The sequence below is a fragment of the Uranotaenia lowii genome, chromosome 3 (assembly GCF_029784155.1).
Source record: "Uranotaenia lowii strain MFRU-FL chromosome 3, ASM2978415v1, whole genome shotgun sequence".
NCBI classification, from domain to species: Eukaryota; Metazoa; Arthropoda; class Insecta; order Diptera; family Culicidae; genus Uranotaenia; species Uranotaenia lowii.
This window is the reverse complement of record NC_073693.1, coordinates 58,580,564-58,600,284: the sequence shown is the minus strand read 5'-3', so window position 1 is coordinate 58,600,284 and position 19,721 is coordinate 58,580,564. Positions and strand designations below refer to the sequence as shown.

The following is a 19,721-nucleotide window of genomic DNA, read 5'->3' as shown; positions in this document are numbered from 1 at the left end:
AAATTTATAATATTTGAGTTACGCATTGTAAGTGCTGCACACTTGCACAGAGTGAAAAAACGAGATATCTGGTATTTTGTCCGCTATGAGCTAAAAAATCAATTAAACTTCGTTTATTTACTAATGAACGGAAATAAGTTTTTACGAGTTAAATCTATATCGAGACTTTCGAAAGCTACTTTTACATATAAAAAAATGAAAATATTTTTGAAATTCCGAGAAAATTTCCAAGTATAACAATTTTCCCGGTGATGTGCCAAAACTCCCGGTTTTCTGGTGACGCGATGAAATTCTAAGGATTTTAACGGTATTTTCAGTTTTCTTGGTTCGCTGGTAACCCTGAGTCAATGCTATGACGTGTTGAGCAAGCTTGTCAAAATTTCGTTAAAGTTACAGTTTACTTTTTTTAAAATGCGAACCAGAGATGGGTCTTAACTCAACAATTCAGTCAGCAAACTTTTTTCTTTATTTTTTAGAGAAAGTTCCAACTGTGTTAGATGATATTTACATTCTTGATTTTAGTAATTTTTACAAATTCCATGTAATTTCTTAATTTATTTAGATACAACAGGGATAGGCTTTCGAAAACTGAGTCATGAAAATAATATGAATTTCCAATTTTCAAGTAAAATGACTCAAGTTATCAATTATTGGCTCGATTTTTCTTAAATTTTTTTGAACATAGCTTCGAAGATCTACTTGTTTACGATTTTTCGTACTGTGTAGATTGCAAAATCTATAAAATTGTCAATATGTAATTTCAACGATGATTTCATTAAATATTTTGAAAATAAATTCAATAAACATTTTTTACGACTATAATATACATAAGAGATTATGTTCTTCAACTCGTTTAAATAATTTAAACAAAAATAAAAACAAAGCTATTATGTTAATGTATTTTACAAAAAATAGTTATCAACGAAAGTTTTTCTGAATTTCTGCATGAAAATTGGGATTCCTGAGAATTTCAATTCTTGTTTGTGTGCCTGTAAAAATTTTCTAATTTCTGTGTTTATCAGTTCCGATTTCGCTCTTTGTTTCTGCTTGTAGAGTCTGTATTTGGTATCAGGCTGTATACTGATTTTTTCAGCAATCAAAATATCTGATCTTTACATCTGGAGGAACAGCAAAAGTTACCTTTTCAAAACATACTGTGGATTTTTGCTAATTGTTAGCATCCGGATTCCAAAAGCTTTCACTTTTTTTAGTTTCCACAGAAAGAAAAACAAATTTATTAAAATGCTAATCAGTGCTTCGAGCTATGATTAATAAAATCACATTTATCACAGATAGAATTTTATAAAAAAAAGTTTCAGATTTAAAGTATCTTAAAACTTCAAAAAAAAAAACTGCTGAAATGCAGGAGATTTAATATATTACAAACTTTGGTTATCATGCAACGAATAGTACGAGCCAAGGACATCCACCATAATTTCAATGTGCATCATGCAACTCATAATCATAATACCCAGTGTATGGATAGATTAAATATTTGTGAGAGTTCAACAAAAAAAAATCGGAGAAAGGCGATTAGAAACTATAGGCCCAAAAATGTTAAATGCTTAAATTCATGTAAAAAAATTCTTAAAATCTAATTTAGAGCGGTTAATGTAAGCATAGCCATATTAAATTATATTCTTGTTAGCTACAAATGAAACCTTTTAGAGGAACGCAAGTCCATTAAGGTTTTTCTTCTAAGTTTTTGAATTGACTAAAATCTATCTACAAAAAAAAAGTAGAAATGAAATGACCAATAACATTAACAAAATCTCATCAAGGAAGATTCTAGATTGATCACCTCGTAAGAGATGAATTAGTCTGATTGCTACTGAAACCGGTTGACCACAAGTTCTTAATTACTGTCGTGCTTCTGAAAAACATCAAACAATATTAAATAATTATCGGTAGGATTGGGGAAAGGTTTTAATTTTTGATATTTTAATGTTACAGTATTCGGAATTTTTATTTAATTTTATAATTGAAGGAAACTAAAACAATTTTCCTAAAAAATTCATTCAGTTTTTCCATCCCATACAACGCAACATAAATCAACAGATCTTGGCTCTCAGTTGCGCTACTTCTTTTCCGCCGCCCAAAGACCTGAACGGCGGTCACAACTCACAACTTCCAACGCAAGAGAATTCAAGTTGCTGCAGATAGAGTTTTCTCTATAAATAAAGGTGTCGCGCCAGATTTTTTGCCCAGTCGTGATAATTTAGTCGTGCTCGAAAGGTATAACAAAGTGTTTCTCATTTTTTTTCTCTCTTGTTCTGTGATAGATAGACAATCACTTAAACGTTTTGTCTGTGAGTTTGAAAATTGAAAAATTCGAAAAACTGAAAATGGATGTGATCAATTTTAACTGTTGAGCTGAGTTTTTATCTTTGATGGATAGACAATGCAGTGGTGTCGTGAAAAAGATTCGCAAGATTAAATGCGTACAATTAAAAAACAATTTTCAAGCTCACAAACCACGAACGTTGTTAATTGATTTATTATTGCGAAAATTAAGCTTTGAGTGATGTGATAATTAAATCCATTCAATCTCCTTTTTTTCATGTGCGCTTTCGTGTGAATCGGTGGCTGCTGTTTTGAACAAACGAACTTTGAAAAAATAGATCTATTAAAACGCTTAGTGCAATTTCCGAAAATGAAACAGCTGATCATTTTCGCCGCCATGCTTGGCCTATCGGTGGCCCAGTTTTCCAACGGAAGAGTTCTGGAACCACCGAATCCGCAACTCTGCAGCAATAGGATCATCCACGAGCGAGCACCGGATGGCAAAGGGTAAGTCAACGGATAAACTTTTTCCCCAGCCCTAAAGAAGTCAGAAAGTGAAGAAAAACTAAGAGGGTGACATCAACGGCCGACTCATGGCGGGAAAGCGACGAACCCGCAGAATGCGGCACGCTAAGTTGTCACACGCACGCGACTTACCCTTTATTTTAAGCTTAGGAGTTGTTGCTCTGAGGAGAAAAGACTTCTTACGGTTTAAGAAAGTGTGTCGTCGTCGTCTTTGAGATCAACTTTTTTTTTCACCCCGGCTCATTGTGTGGATCTTTAAAAACGGCTTTGGGTGACGTGCAGAAAATATCTGTTTGCAAAGTGATACACCAATATTTGCAATTCAATTTTATTACCGGCTGTCTGCAATTGTAGGCTGGTTAGAGACAAAAAGACTTTGAAGGAGAAAAAACGGTTTCACTAAACTAGATGGTGTGGACAGTTGACAATTGTTCAGTTGTTACGAAATTGTATTGTTTGGTGATTTGAAATAATTCAATTTAGCAGTGAGTGCTGTAATGGATAGTTGTAAATTTGTTCATCTCCCCTGTTTTTTAGCTCGTCTCTTCGTTTGTGCTGAATGGAGCAGATGACAGAAAGTTAAGCTGATTAACTGAAAACCGATTATGTGAATCGTTAAAGCAGCTGGTGACATAAATTAAGACGTCAAAAGTAATTATTTTACGAGGAGTTGTTGAAAATGTGAATCGGCTACCGGAGGCCTGTCGTTACAAAACATTGTTGAGTTCAGTTGTTTCATAATTATATTCTGGGAACTCCATGGAGATTTAAAGAAGCTCTATGATAGAATAATTATTGAAGACAATTGATGAAACGTCTATTTTGCACCAGTAAAAAACGTTTTCAAAGTTTGTTGTTTTTCAATAAAGTAGGGGACAGTGGGGTATCATGTGCCACGTTTTTTTTCTTTGCTCCATAACTTCTTCATTATTGAAGATCCAATGAAAAAGTTGAATGTTATAGTTTTCTACAATCCTAACATCTCATAAGGCATTTCCGAAAATCTGGAAAAATCCGGGCATTTGATTTTAAAATTGTCGACAGAAATCCGGGCTATATCCGGGCTATATCCGGGCAAATTTGATCAAATCCCCTAAACATTACTCATCAAAAATAAAGATAAACAACTTAAAAACAAAACTTTATTTATAAAAATTAATCATAGATTTGAAATCGTATTTAAGGATTTCAAAAAACCTTTCATGATTATTTTTATGAAACTTGCTCAAAACATTTCATTTTGGGTGCGTATTAAAAAAACAACACAATTTGTTTTTTTTTTTTTTTTTTGGAGTTTGATTTGTAAACGGAAATGAGAATAAACCCGGGCTAAATCCGGACTTTTCCTATGAAATCCGGGCATCCAGGCCAGACCGGACTTATCTCAAATATTATATCGAATATCCGGGCAAACCCGGATAAAACCGGACAATCTGGCAACCTTAGTTTGAAAACCAAATTTTTTTTTTTAGATTTTGAAAAACGGTGGGGATTCGGGGGTCACCAAATCCAAAATGACCAAAAAACACAAACAGTTCATGAGTTGACCCAACCTGTAATTAAATAAATCTTTTAGTTGATTTCAAGCAATTTTGGGTGAAGAAATAAATAAGAGAATAGTGTATGATCGAATAGTTTCAAAACTCTGGCTCGCGAACGTTTTGGAAAAAATCTTTATACAGGATTTATGATCGTCTCTATCGCAATGAATAAATATAGCGGAATATTTTTTTTATTTAATATAACATTTTTTTTATTTGACATAAAAATATTTTACAGATAAGAAAATCTTATTTTAAGTTATGAATATGTAGGTATAAATACGCCAAAATACAGGTGGCCCATGATTTTCCACAAGCTATGATTGGCAAATTGAATGTGATTGAGTGACTTCTTGATAATTCATGAAAAATTACTTTTTCATGTGAAAGAACAAGACAAAACTAAGATCATTAGCATATGAGCATATTTTTTGTTATGAACTTCAGGTTTTCTAGCGATGCAACTTTCGGGTGCTTGGTCAATTATGTGAGTAATTTTTTTTAGCTAGTAAAATAAAAGAAACATATGATGCGTTCACAAGTTAAAAACATATGTGAATATACGCTTACGTAGAGCAACGATGATGACAACCGCAGGATTGAGATTTTTATCTCAATACACATCCAAGATATTTAGAGTGGCTCACGTTTCCCCATGGCCCACGGTACCTCACTCTCCCCTACATAACATGAACTATTTTTTTAATTTTAATTTTCGCGAAAAACAATTATCTAAGTTATCAGTCGTCTAAGTAATTCCAGTAATATTTAAACCACAGACCTTTTCTTACTGTTAATCAAGAAGAAAATGAGGAGAAACATCTTAGATTTTAATTTTTTTTTATCGAATCATGTCAGTCAGGAAATTCTGTACAGAACAGGTAAAATAAAGAAAAATATCTCCTTATTTTCATTACATACAAACGTCTGACCTAATAAATGTTTATTGTAACGTTATTACCAATTTCGCCAAAACTAGCTCACAGTGCTAAGAGAAAACAGACTTAGCACTTTATGATCAAAATTTCAGAATTTTAAACATATCCGAGTTAATAATAATGGGTATTATTATAACTTTTTTCTTTTCAATCATTTTTATTGAAATTTCCGTTGCTTAATAAATTCTAATCCTTTTTTCCTCACTATTTTTGAAAATAAAATCTATTAAAAAAACTATAATTGCTTGAATTGGACCAATCGACAGTACAGAGTTTCCTTATTGAATTTCGATCCCAATTTCTGTCTAAGACTTGAAATTCGTATTGAAACATTTTCAACTGATTTAACCAAAATTTTATCATCTACTGAAGAAAATACCCTGAATTCAGCATATCACTTTCCAAATGATCATTCTCAAATTATCATTAAAACGACCTCATAGTTGAGTTGTTAATATCATTGAGTAATTCTTTAAACATGAATATTTTAATGTTTTTAATCTTATCTTTTTCCAGACCGGAGATTCAGTTAATTGAGATTTTCAAGTCTTGTGTTGTTTTTTCAGTTACTGAAGTTCAGTTTCATGGTTTTCTGAATTTCGAGAACTCAGGACTTTTATTTTAAGGCACTACTAAACTCATTTGGATTCCTTATTTAATTTTTTTTCTAGGGTAACTGAATCTGTGTTTTAAACATATAATCTCTGATTTTTTTTTTTTAATCGATCATTTTTGCACTTATACCCCTTTGGCTTTGAGGGCATCTTATGAAGCTTTTGTCACATTTAGAATAACCATTTGACAAAAAAAAATTATCTGATAAAAATTATATTCATAAATATCTCATTAAAACGTTTTTATTGTGTTTCAAAGATATAAAATTGAAATACACATTAGATGCAATGTCTGCTTTGGCTCTGATTGTAACTTTTTTTTGTGGTTCTGAATATAACCTGATTTGAATTTAATTATTTTGTTTAGTTTTTTTCAATTTAAAATCTTTATGATACTTCCCAATTGTCATTAGGTAAAATATTTTTTTGATGAAACAAAAACCAGACGATCAATGATGAAATGAAAAACATTTAAAATATCTATCCGGTCATGATTCTAAATCAGAGAATTTTAGTTGGCGATAAGGGTTGGTGAAAAAATTGAGAATAAAATTTAGCATTTTGCAGCTCTAATCAGAGCTTTCATTTTTGAGAAATTTGTAAACTCTTCTGAAATGTTTTCACGTGATTAATTACCAATTTTTATTTCAAGACACCAGAACCTATCTTCTACGCAGACAAACTGGGTATTTGAAGACAGTATCTACAGTTCCTTTGAAAGTTTAAAATGTTTTATATTATCAGTAATTGAATGCATTTGAAAAAAAAATCGAATCATTGGGTCCCCCCGAGAAAAAATGCCCCGGGCTCCCGCTGTCTTAATCCGGCCCTGCATATTTTGTTAAATATGTGAAAAAACTATATACTCATGAGCTGACATCTGTTTTCTACACATTGGAGTAATTTTGATGTAGAAATCTCCTTCAGTTTCCGAGAATACAATTGTATCATAAAAGTTGTCTAAATTGCCGAACCTTTAAACGTGCGGGCTGAATGCTCCAATTCATGTTTTAAGTAAAATCTCAATTTCTCTGACAATATTTTCGTATGATTATATTTAAATTGCTAGAAACTGATAAATTTCATACGATGAAGCTGTAATTTTATAAAAATCTATGTCTTTAAACATTTTATGAAATAAGGCAAAAGTTAGAATTGCCAAATTATGGAATCAGTTCATCCGTAAGAAAAAAGTAATAAAATATGTTTTAAGACCTTCAATTCTCTGTTAAGGTGTTGATTAGAACTTAAATTCGAAGTTTTAGTTATAATACTATTTTACCAGTTATTTCGGGATATTTGAAACAAAATTTTGGGCACAGCCAGCCAGGCCCAGTTGCTCGGATTTCATTGCAAAATTGTCAGGATTTTTCCCAGATTTATTCACTTTATTTGGCAAATCAAAAGAAAAACTTATTATGTTGTTAAAAAATTTAATTGCCTCCAAAACGAAGTTTTTTGAGCAAGTTTTATCAAAATAATCATGAAAGGTTTTTTGGAAGCCTAGAATACCATTTAAAATCTGTTTTTAGTTTTTATGAAAAACTTTTCATTTCAATTTTCTTCTCTTGACTTTTGTTGAGTAATTTCTGGATTTACAAAATTTGGCCGGATATTTTCCGGATTACTTGTCGTCAATTTTACAATCAAATGCTCGGATTTTGCCAGGTTTTATATAAAATTGCCTGGATTTGTCCGGCTTGGGTAAATGCTGAAAAATTTATGTCTACTTTAGTTTATAAATATATTGAAAAAGCAGTGGTCCTAGAACGGTTCCTTTGGGGTACACCAAGCGTGCTTTCTTTGATATTTGATATAACATAGGAGTATTTGGTTCATAAAAATCGGCCATCTAAATAGGATTGGAGCCATTTAAGAGCTGTGTCTTTCTACCGTATTTCTAAAACGTGTTAATCAGCTTAGCTTAGCTTAGCTTATTTGACTACTCATATCCACCTTAAATCATTGAACTCGAAATGCTATTTAATTCTTTTAGGGAATAGTACGTGTTAATCAGTTCGATAAAATCAATCGAGAAAATCGGGAATAATTTTTATTTTTTTTATTCAATGTCTCTTTCCATTCAGCCTGTATTAAGTTGAAAGCTGTTTCACAAGAGTGATTTTTACGGTATTCGCTTTGTTCTGCTATCAGTATTTTGCTTGCTTCAATGTAGCATAATAACTGCTTCCTCACTATTAACTCCTCATAAACTTCCGCTTTTGATGTTCCATTGACTTTCTCAAACGAAACAACTTAAGACTTTTTATAGGGCTGTGAAACGATTCCAGTCAACAAAGATTCATTGATGTTCTGCAATAGTTTATCACCAATCACTTCAAATCCATCTTTCAATATTCTGCAGTTCACTACAGCGGGACCAAAAGATGCCCCACTGTCCAGACAATTTTCTTCAAACATTCAAGCGTTGTAGATAAGCAATTGGCCAATTGGGTTCGGGTGTACATTCCTGTAAGCTGAATGGGCTCAATGGAACAAAATATTTATTTCCTCAATACTTGATATGAAATATTCATCGAATTTGTTCGTGAGTTTCAACTGATCATATTCTTCTACTTGATAAAATTCAATAGATTTAGCTGAAGGTGCATCTGGTTTTATGAACATCTTGAGGACTTTCCATAGATCCTTACTATTCGTTTTATACGCGTCGATAGAACGCTGTACGTATTGAGAATTTTAATAAAAAATTTAGAAACGTCGCTGGTGAACTGGCAATGAAAGACAGACTTTAAAAATTCTATTACTTCACTTTCCTTTGTTGGAAATCTTTCGGAAGTCGGAATCAAGGATTTCCGAAGTAAAATTTGGCGCTAGCGCGTTAATATTCTCGCTTTTTTCTTCGCAGATTACATTTATACTCGTTTCATTACGCTTTATAGAGTGGCCATACGATCAGTGTTATTTTGTGGAAAATTCTGGTACGACTTGTTGCTTCTTTTTGTCATCTGGGCAACTTCAGTATCAAACCATTAAATTGATTCTTTGACTTTTTTAAATTCAACGGTCATCAACGTATTTACCTAAACATTTTTCAATATTCTCGATTAAGCTTTTTGATTTATTATGCAGATTATCAAGCAACCATTCTGAATTTATTTATTCTGTATGATTTCTCTGCAATGTAAGAAATTTGTCAGGGGAATAGTTTCTCCAACTCTTTGCGCTTATTAAGTTTTTATTACAATAAATATTGTTGTTATTAATGTACAAACACAAAGTTTCGTGGTCACACATTTTAAAATTCATTTTTCGATATGTATTCATATTTCTGTTATTGACATAGTTATTAAAATTTGAGTCCCAGTCCGACGTTCTATGGTTCAATGCCCAACGGGAACAGATTTCGTTGCTTTTGAATTATGTGCTTTTAAGGCCATTCGTGCAAAACTTGAAACCAAAAAAGCACATGAAAATCTGAAATTTCACAAAATTTTGAGCATATTAACTGCACAGAATCTGTGTAACAGAACACAAAATTTTCGAAATAATCACATATTTCACAAAATTTTAAAATTTTGTACATTTTTCTTAAATTATATTTTTTATGTCTGTCAAAATTTTGGTTTTCTTACTTTGAACTGGAAAAATATGATAAGATTGTCAATGTTAATTAATGTTTCTAAAGCAAAATGTAAAAAAACACCCAATTTGTCATGACTATCCAATACAATGATTAAAAATTGTATCACACTATGTATGTACACTGATTTTTTTTTCGGCAACCTTGCTTGAAACAACGTGTAATGCCAAAACTTTCTACGACTCTGCATCTGTCCCATCCAATATTTGCTCGACCAATTTCTAACATACTTTTCAGTGAGACCACATCAACTTCTATAATACATCTATGTATTGTGTGAAATCTCTAAATTTATTCGCAAACATTGTAACAAGTTCTAAACTTACTATAGACACGAGGTAATACCTGAGTAATTTTTACTTGAGTGTCGTGTCCTGTAATACGTCGTGTCGTGTGATATGTGTAGGTATATTGAAATTCTAACGTTAGCAAAAACAATTTCAAAATTAGTGCTGTTTACTGAAACAAAAACTTTAATATCAAAAGCCTTTTCAGTGATGTCAGGAACCTATAATCTTCTAAAATTTGAGGAGTATTAGTCGTTTCAGTATTGTTGTTGATGTGGTACGTTTAGTTTATCTTGAAAATGTCCAAATGTTTATTCTAATGACAATTCATTTAAAAAAATCAAGAGGCATCCATTTTGTTTTGGATTGTTCGTTCTATAGTTTTAACGATTTAGCTCTAAAATGATTTTTTTTTTTCCATTTTTAAACAACTTATCACCAAAACTAGTAAGTAGTTATTAACAAAAGAGCAGATTTTGATTCCATTTATTAGAAGTTATGCTTACTAGTAAGTTCCAATAGCACAAATTTGTATGAATTATTGTTTTGTTAGATTTGGGTGTATATATCCAGCTGCCAAATTTTCGGCTCGTCGAATATTTAAAAAATTACACAATTACTAGAAGTAGGTAGTTTTTTTAAATCGAAGAAATCAAAAAGTTTCAATGGTTTTTGTAAAGTTCAAATAACAGCCGTTTATTTCTTATTTTGTTTTTTGTTCTTTCGCAGTTCTTCTGAGAACCAAATAGATCTCATTTAATCGTATCAAGCTTTTCCAATTCTTTTGAGCCAAATCTATAAACCCTAAATCAAGCCTCTCATTGACGATTTGACACTGATACTGATCTATTTTCTTTCCCCTTTCTCCTTTCCAGCTACTTCTTCTCGTGGCGTGATCCAACCCTGCAGGGAGCTGAGAAAGACTGGCTGGACGCAAGGAACTTCTGCCGACAGCGGTGCATGGACTCTGTCTCGGTCGAAACCAGCCCCGAAAACGAATGGATTAAGCAGCGCATCGTTGATGGAAAGGTAAGCAAGCAAAGCGCATCATCAATTAAGCTGTTCCATTGATTAAGATCTTGAATGGGATTACCTTAGAATTGTTTTGTCCATGTCTAAACCTTCGAATGGTCATAGGAAAACATCCGCGTGAGATGGTCAGGGATTGACATTGATTTGTTATTTAAGCTGCTTGGTGTCTCGTGCTCGTTGATGCAGCTTGGTGTCATTCAAATCGTGTCCCATGCTCTGAACACGATTAGAATTTCAATTGGAAGTTTGGTGTGGGAGGTCGCTATCAGAAATAGACGGATGCAACAACCTCGACGTGACATTTATTTTTAATTACGAATCGGGGTCTGAGCTATGCAACTCATCAATCTAGCGTAGAACATCTTCAAAGATGGAATCTTCCGATTTTTTCTGATCCTTCCATCTAAAATCTAAACTGTTCAAAACTGGTGATAACCTTTCTGTGAAGAAAACTGGAGAAAAGTGCACCGATAATTGTTGGTCCAATTAATGTTTTCATTGACTGCACAAAACGATTCATCTCAACTGTGATGACCTTACTGAAATCGCGGGCGCAATTAGTTGCGGACCACAGATCGCCTGCAATCTTGGAACCTTCAAAAGGTCGCGAGGCAAACACCTGCTGCTGCTGCTACTTCTCAATGGGATCCGACTTGACCTGACCTATCGCAATTTCGCCAATTACCATTTCATGATTAGTCGGGAGATATATGGGCTTGAAATTAAGAGACTGCCGTCCAAAGTAATTTGACTTTTATGATCAACCTCTAGCTAGCGGATGCTTCCAGCATAATTTGAAGCCCAGTAGGGTAGTGAATGGAATCGAGTTGCTTACTTACTGACTGACTAATGATTATCATTAGGAGAGAAAAAAAATGGTAGTAAAAGTTACACACCATTAATTTAATCGCTCATCAGTCGGTTTAAGGTATTTTTTTTTTCCTGTCAGAGGTTTGTTTTTCTTTATAATATGTATGAACATTCGAATGTTTCGGTATAGGGAGCTAGATGAACACTTTTGTAAATATGTTGGAAATAACAATCTTCAAAAAAATTTGCCAAAAACAAGTTTCTTTTCTCTTTTGCTGTCTCTAAATTTTGCATACAGTCGAACCTGGATAAGCGATGAACCTCTTTAAGTAAGAGAATTCGTCAGGTCTCGTTTTTTTGGCACAACACACACCCTCTACGAGAGAGAGTAAAAAACCTCTATTTGCGAAAGTTTTTTGCTGATTCTACTAAAGAAATCATTGGGATCAACTAACTTAAATTTGGATACCAAACTGATTTCTGATACCTAACTGAAAATGTGAGACCTTTGAGAGTAATTAGAGCGATGGACATAGTCAATAAACTTTAACTGGAAATGAATTGTAAATGAAAGATTTTTTAATCATTAGCACCGAAGAATATTGAATTCGTTGCTAAGTTGATGTAGAATAATTAAAAAAAAACAATATGCCCTTTAAAGAAATATTGTAAAAAAATTCTTATATATGAACAATCACCATGTTTATACGGGCTCTTTCTAAAATAAATGATGAGAAAAAGTTTGTGACTTCTGAAGAACGATGATATTTTTACCAAATTTGACACAAATTGGTTTTCTAGTTTGCAATTTTGAACGTTATTTAAAAATATGATATTCCTGATGATCTACAATGCATTTGATAAAAAAAAAGTGTGAGTGGGATAATAAAAGATATCTACGGCTTGAAGTGCTCTGCATTTTTTACATTTGTCACGAAAAATGAAGAAACTTACTGGAAAAATTAAAATAATTTATTATTTCTGTCTCATTTTTCTTAACTGAGGATTTTTTCAAAGCATTTGCCCAATTTGTGGTCTAATCACTTTACTTCTTATACCATTTATGTCTTCTGCCTTTCGTAAAAAATTAGTTTTTATTTTGAGCTACGTTTGTGTGAGGATTTTTATTAAAAGATATTAAGAACTAGGAAACAATGGACTTTCCTCTTACATTTTATTTAGCCCAAATTTGAAACAATCCATCTGGATATCGAAAAGAGATATCTTAGTCGAAAATCTTTTATCGTTTTTGATGATTTTTGAAGGTTTTCATACTTTTTACTGTTAATCGATTGTTAAACCTTAGGCACGTGTACCACAAGGATGGTGAAGTGTTATATATAAAACCAAAAATAAATTTCAACCTTTTGTTTTGTGTTTGTGAAAATGTGGTTGAATTTGAGTTTTCAAGCGAAAATTCAAGATTATTTATTTTTGACAAAAATACAGAAACTGAACCTAATGTCTTTCATTATTTTTTTTTTCGATCAAAAGGAAAAAGAAGATAACAAAATCTCAACACAAGCTTTGTTTTCAACAATTTTTAGGTGTTGATTTTCAAATGAACGATTTTTTTTCAAATTTCCTATCTGAAATTTAGAAAACGCGGGTTTTTATCTGGCATACCGCATAATTCAAACATTCGTCTATAGCTTTCTGTATTTTTGGTTTTCCCCTGGAATTCCATCTTCTTACTTCTATGAAAACGAAAAACATAATATCTTGTCATGAATTGAATTTATTTCAGTGGCTTGAAATGCTCAAAATAATTTTTCTACATTTATTTGCCCAGATTTTGCACTTATTCAAGATGTTACATTGCTCAAAGTATGAAATGATTTAGAAAGTTTTCAAGTAAAGCAGGTGCCATTTTTTTATTGAAATCCTTCTTTTGTCATTGGAGATGGAGTTGAACTATCACGGATAGTAGAAATTGAAATTTTCAATAAATTGTAAAAAAAATATGAACAAAAGCTTGCATGCAAAAAACTTGTGCAATCTACATTGCACAAAATCGAAAAAACGAGATACTTTAGATCGAAAATTTGGAAAAAAAATCGTAAACAGCAGGTGTTATAATTTCCATCTTCTATACTTTGGCTTTCGCTCATTCGCTCTTTGAATTTTCGAAGAATTTATCAATTTTTTTTTCAAAATACATTTTATTTTACTTATTCCCCCCTTCGGGATTTTTGGAAAAATCGGAGAGATTTTTTTATTCCTTCCGGAATAACAAAACCCCATACATGCTTCTTACTTCAGATTATATAATAATCTTTTATGTAAAAGATTGTTTTTATTAATGCAGATAAACCATCCTGAACATTCAAACACTCAACAATCAATAATTGAATTGGTATAGAATACTATTTCTGGTCTTGGTACAATCAGTGATGAGAAGTATTCTGTTAGATTTTTCAAATGAAATTATTATCACTTTGTCACATTACAACTTTTTTCTCTCAATTTGTATTACTTTAATGTCTTCTACAAAATTGTAGCCAGGCAGATTTCCTATTAGATCATATTATTGACATATGACATTAGACTGAGTCGATTTGGGGTCTTATTTGAATTTCTCAAACCCTGGGGTCTAAAAAACTTCGTCTTGGTTCAACACTCATCCATGATTTTTTGCAGAATTTTTAAGTGACGTTTACATGAGTAAATTTGAACTTTTAGGTTTGTATTGGAAAATTGAATATTTTGTACTGAAAAATCAACATCATTTTTGTTTCTTCTGTGAAACCGAGCCAGCTGATAGGTTTTGTGCCAATTTCTAAAATTCCTAAAGGAAATTTTCCACTGAACAACTTTGTCGAAGACCCTAACTTCGTATCTTATTAAGCAAAAAAGTTATGAGCTGTTTAACAGAGGTATGTCTTTTCGCATTGATAAATAATGAATTCAATTGACATTGCTGCTGAAGTCTCGCAAAGTATTCCCTGAGAAGAAGCCATGCAATACCTCGCTAGGCACCCAGCAGGGATGTCAATTGAATTCATTGTTTATCAATGCGAAAAGATATTCCTCTGCTAAACAGCTAATAACTTTTTTGCCTAATAAGATACAAAGTTACGGTTTTCTACAAAGTTGTTCTGCAGAAAATTTCCTTTGGGAATTTTAGAAATTGGCACAAAAACTGTCAACTAGCTTGGTTTCACAGAAGAAACAAAAATGATGTTGATTTTTCAATACAAAATATTTAATTTTCCCATACAAACCTAAAAGCTCAAATTTACTCATGTAAACGTTACTTAAAAATTCAACAAAAAATCATGAATGAGTTTTGGACCAAGACGAAGCTTTTTAGACCCCAGGGTTTGAGAAATTCAAAAATGACCCCAAATCGACTCAGTCTAATATGACATACAAGTGACATACAAGCGTTTTCACTGTGAGTAGTATGATTTTGTCTTCGAAAAAACCATTAAAAAGGTTAAAAAATCTCCATAAAAATAATATTTTCCAGATCACCATCGCCATAATTATGTCGAGTGCTAAAAAAAATCGAGTTTTGAAACGAGTTGTATGCACAATTTTATGCAAATTCGAAAAATTCCTTTGAAAATTCTACAAATAACAACATTTGGTCGATGCCAACAACTAAAAATTTATGATCAAGTAGGTCGTGGAGTGTTCCTTTCGACACTGAATTCAGTGCTGAAATGTAGCACTTTTCGATACTGTTTTAAGTGACCAAATGTTTGTTTTTCAACACTGAACTACATAAACGTTATTTTGAATAAAGAAAGTGCTTTTTAACATTGATTTGCATCTGATTTCCACCAGTTTCAAAAATAGAAAAATAGTATAAGTGATATGGCGTGTCACAATGTGACACTGTCCCGTACTCAAATGGAGCTTGACAAAGAACAAATGCATAACAAATGACATTCATTCAATTAAAAATCAGTTTTGCTTACAACTTTAAATGCAATGTCATGTTTGATTGATTGAAATCTGACAATAATAGGAATTCCCAAAGAAATAAGGGATCAAAGAAAAAAGCAAGCAACTTTTTTGTGTGATGTGCAGTTTTTATAAAGCAAAATAAATCAATCGTTGGAAAATTTGATTTTTCAATTAAAAAATTTGTTGTAAAAACCGGGACATGTCCCGCTTTTGCGGGACGGATGGCAACCCCATGTTAAGGTCACAATCAAAGTTGTGCAAAGCCTTACAAATTTTTTTTTTTAATTACGCACGCTTTTAAAACAAGGCGTAAGTTTCTGAATTTTCAAATATATGTTGAAATGTACACTTTTTTACGATATTGAATTGAATTTTAGGTTTATTTCAAAATCATAGCTTTTGTCATAAAAAACAGGTGTCCACTTTTTTTGTCAACACTTCTTAATGCTCTCATGATTAAAATTTTTATGTTTATGTTATAGATGACAAGTCTTAGTTCTGTTCAAAGTTCTCGAAAAAAAATTTTTTTTTTCATTTCCTATTTTTTAATTTATTTAAAAAATATTTTTTCTTTTAGTTTTGATTTAGTTTTCTTTGCAATTTTGTTTATCTACACAAGGTGCGCCATGGGATGTATCCGATTTCAACGTCGAATAGCTCCGCCATTTTTTCAACCGATTTTCACAAATAGAAAAGATTCTTCCAGTATATTTCATGCCATTTATAACAACACCAGATTTTGAATTACAATTAAATGACCACTTCCATCTGATACGCAAAAAGTAACTCTTTTGCGGAAATTCTGTATAAAATTATTAGCCTGTATTTTGCGCTTTATAGCAGTTTTTTTCAGCTCGTAGTAGTTCTTCAATGCTCTTCGGTTTACTGGCGTAAGCTGTAACTTTAAATATCCCCACAGAAAAAGGTTCGGAGTCCATAAATTTGAAGATTGAGGAGGCCAGTCCAAATCACCACTAATTAAAGTTTCCACACTTTCACCACGTTTTCAACGCGTTCTTTGGGTGTGTATCGACTCATAGCTAAAGCGCTAAATAACGTTTAAAATAAGTTTATCTGTCCAAATCGGCTAAAAAATAACGGAGTTACTCGACGTTGAAATCCTAGGTGCCAGGTGTCCTGATTTTACAGGATTTGTCCTGATTTTCTCTCGACCATTCTGATTTTTCAAAAACGCTTGAATTGTCCTGATTCTAAAAAAATCTTCTGTAAAATGCCTCGACTTTTTCTGACTTTCAAATAATATCTAAATTATAAATGAAATTACAGTTGAATGATGAGAACATCAAAAAAATCTGCAACAAAATAGTTTAACCAATGATGATCTTTGGTTCAGATAATATTCATGTGGTGTTTTTCCAACCTTCAGTACTTGTATTTTGCCTTTATTTATGCAATCTATGCAAAGCTGCATGTTATTTCCATCAATTTAATGGTGACTAGAAAAATCCTGATTTTGTTTCACCACGGTGTTCTGATTTTTGTCAAAACCACCTGGAACCCCTGGTTGAAATCAAGGTGTGTATATATGGGAAGTGTTACTGTATGCCAAATTTCCGATTCAGCCATTTTGGCCATTTAGGTTTTGCAACTGCGGAACTAATGGAGCTTGTTTAGCAACAAACTATCGAACAGCTGAGCAAATATTCTTATGTTTGTAAAAAAGAACTTATGAGCGCCCCGCGGACTTCTCGCCTACTTACTGTGAAAGTCGAAGAACCTTGTTTTTCTAAAAACCTTTGTTGAATTAAAAAAAAAACAATCAGATGATGCTCCCCGGGATAGTTTGATTCCTTAAGCCTAGACCACACTAGGCAACATGAACTGCGATTTTTGTTATGAGACGAACTTTGTTGTCTGTTGTTGTTGTTGGAAACCTGAGACGGTCTCAGTGTCTCCCGAAGAAAATGGGAGCCGCTGAGACCGTCTCGAGATGAAAGGTTTCCTAGTGTGGACTAGGCTTAGGTATACTATTCCGTTGCTTGCATATGTATTTGTAGGCTAATCAAAAAATAGTTTTAAATAGAAATTCCACAGAATTGTATGAAATTTTTTGAGATTTCTAAAAAAAAACTACTTATTTTGAAATTATGCAAAAAATATAAAGGTGTTTACTAACATATTTACAATATTTTAAGCGCTTATGCGGATGAAAAAAAATTATACATAGATTTTTTATCAAGGTAAAAAATTAACTTTTCGCTAAATTCCTTATAACGTTAACAATTTTATTCTTCAGTTTATGTTTTCGACCGGAAATGATATATAGTAATTTTGTTTTGGCTTTTTTCTGTCTTGTATATAGATCAAACAACGGTGGTTTTTGAAATACCCGACGTTTCGACCAGTTTTGTTGGTCTTTTTCAGGGGAATTTGCTGTCTGTTGTTTATGCCGATTTCGTTTTAGTCCAACGACTAGTAGTCCAATGATTGAAAAAAAAAATCTAAAAATATTGATTGTTTGTCAAAGACATACCACATGTTCAAAATACGATTATGAATTTTTAAATGGGATAAAGGCTATAAGGGCGAAAGAAATTTTAAATTTTTCTTTTGTCACCTTTTGTCGTTCTTCTGAAAAATCCGAAGGCCGAATGAATGAAGTTAGAAATATTTTACTAATAAAACGATAAATTAATCGGAAACTGCGTAATATCATCTTTTGAATTTCACATTTTTGCGAATTTTCGATTTAAAATAACTCGATTTTATGCAACGTAGAATTGCAATTGTGTTGCATACAAATTTTTGATCAATTTGTTCAGATTTTTTTTTCATTATTTCGAATTCTCTACGGCTACTCTGTGGTTGTAAATATACATGTCTTTTTACGCAACTCGAGAATCCTGGATTATTTCAGAATCTATTCTATTCCTTTTCTATTTTATTAAAAAAGGAATTAAACCTATATAGTTCATCTTCCTATTGAAATTATGTTATTTTCAACAGATTTAGTTTTGTAAGTTTTTTTCCTACTACGAGTGTTGTCATTGCAGAACCAAATCGATATTTTCTCGTGGATTGGTCTAAAATCGATGAATTTTCACTGAAATCATTGCCTATTGTGTAAGCCCTCAGAAACGTACATAATACTTAAGATGGGCGTAACCAATATAAGTCGATTCCTTACGACTTACAGCAACATCGACAACGCCCACTGTCCTAAATCCTGCGCAAAATTGTTTTACGTAACACCACATCTTATCACGTAATGGGCCTTCATTCAAAACAATAACTTAAAAATTCCAGATTGTATCTGAACAAAAAAAAATGCAAACTAAAGAAAAAACTCACAAGGAAGGGAAAGTTTTTAGTATTTTTTTTTGTTTTGTTCCTTTGAACCGGTACCTGATTTTGCACCTACTCCTTACTGAGTAACTGATGAATGAATCCTTGGACCGGTTTGGGCGCCTACATTTTTGTGCAAAATTTTAGCAGCAAGTGTTTCCAACACGGTTGCAACAAAAAACCGTTGGAAGGAAGAATGTCGATTTCACCTTGATGGGTGACTTTTTGTTGAGCGTTACTCAATGATAATATACGTCAAAGTCCCGACCCACTGAGTAGAGATTTAAATGTGTTTTGGGCACACGCGGGGAAACTTGAAATGTTATTTTATCATTTTTGGCATAAATTATGAGATCGGCCGAGCAGGTAGGATTTGTTTTTACAGATAATGGAGAGGTTTCATTTCGGACAGGTTTCGACTTTTTATTTTGTTTTTTTTTTTGGAAAATGAGTCAAGCTTTTATCGGAACTTGAGGTATGCAATTATGTCATGGCATATTGAACAACAATTGTAATTTGAAACAAGTTCTTTATCCTAGTTTCCTTCTACTGGAAGAGATAAATGCTTATGAAGTTTCGAAGAAAAATATTACTCACAATTCATGATTTAATCAATTTTGTCAAAACAATTTCAAATATTTTGACGGTCGCCATGTAGTTATCGAGTGTTTTCGAACATAACGATAAATTCTGAAAGCAACCAAAAAATAGTCTTTTTTACATTTTTCAGCTAGGTTTTCATGTGCCCCTTAACTTGGTTGATTATAGTCAGCAGTAAATAGTTTTGCTAAAATTTCACCTGCCAGAGGGCTTTTCTATTATGTAACTTATCGATCAGTCGCTCAAATCGTGCAGTGAAAATTACG

The 19,721-nt window shown here is 32.4% G+C and overlaps 1 protein-coding gene across 1 annotated transcript in view; it reads left to right on the top strand.

The window, feature by feature from the left end:
* The first annotated feature begins 2,099 nt into the window (after nt 1-2,099).
* The window catches only part of LOC129758549 (uncharacterized), a 32,711-nt gene continuing 15,089 nt past the window's right edge, over nt 2,100-19,721 (top strand). Inside the window, exons 1-3 of the mRNA XM_055756074.1 lie at nt 2,100-2,235; nt 2,622-2,790; nt 10,668-10,821. Of these exons, the coding sequence (XP_055612049.1) occupies nt 2,654-2,790; nt 10,668-10,821 (291 nt within the window). The 5' untranslated portion in view covers nt 2,100-2,235; nt 2,622-2,653. The remainder of the gene's footprint in view (nt 2,236-2,621; nt 2,791-10,667; nt 10,822-19,721) is intronic.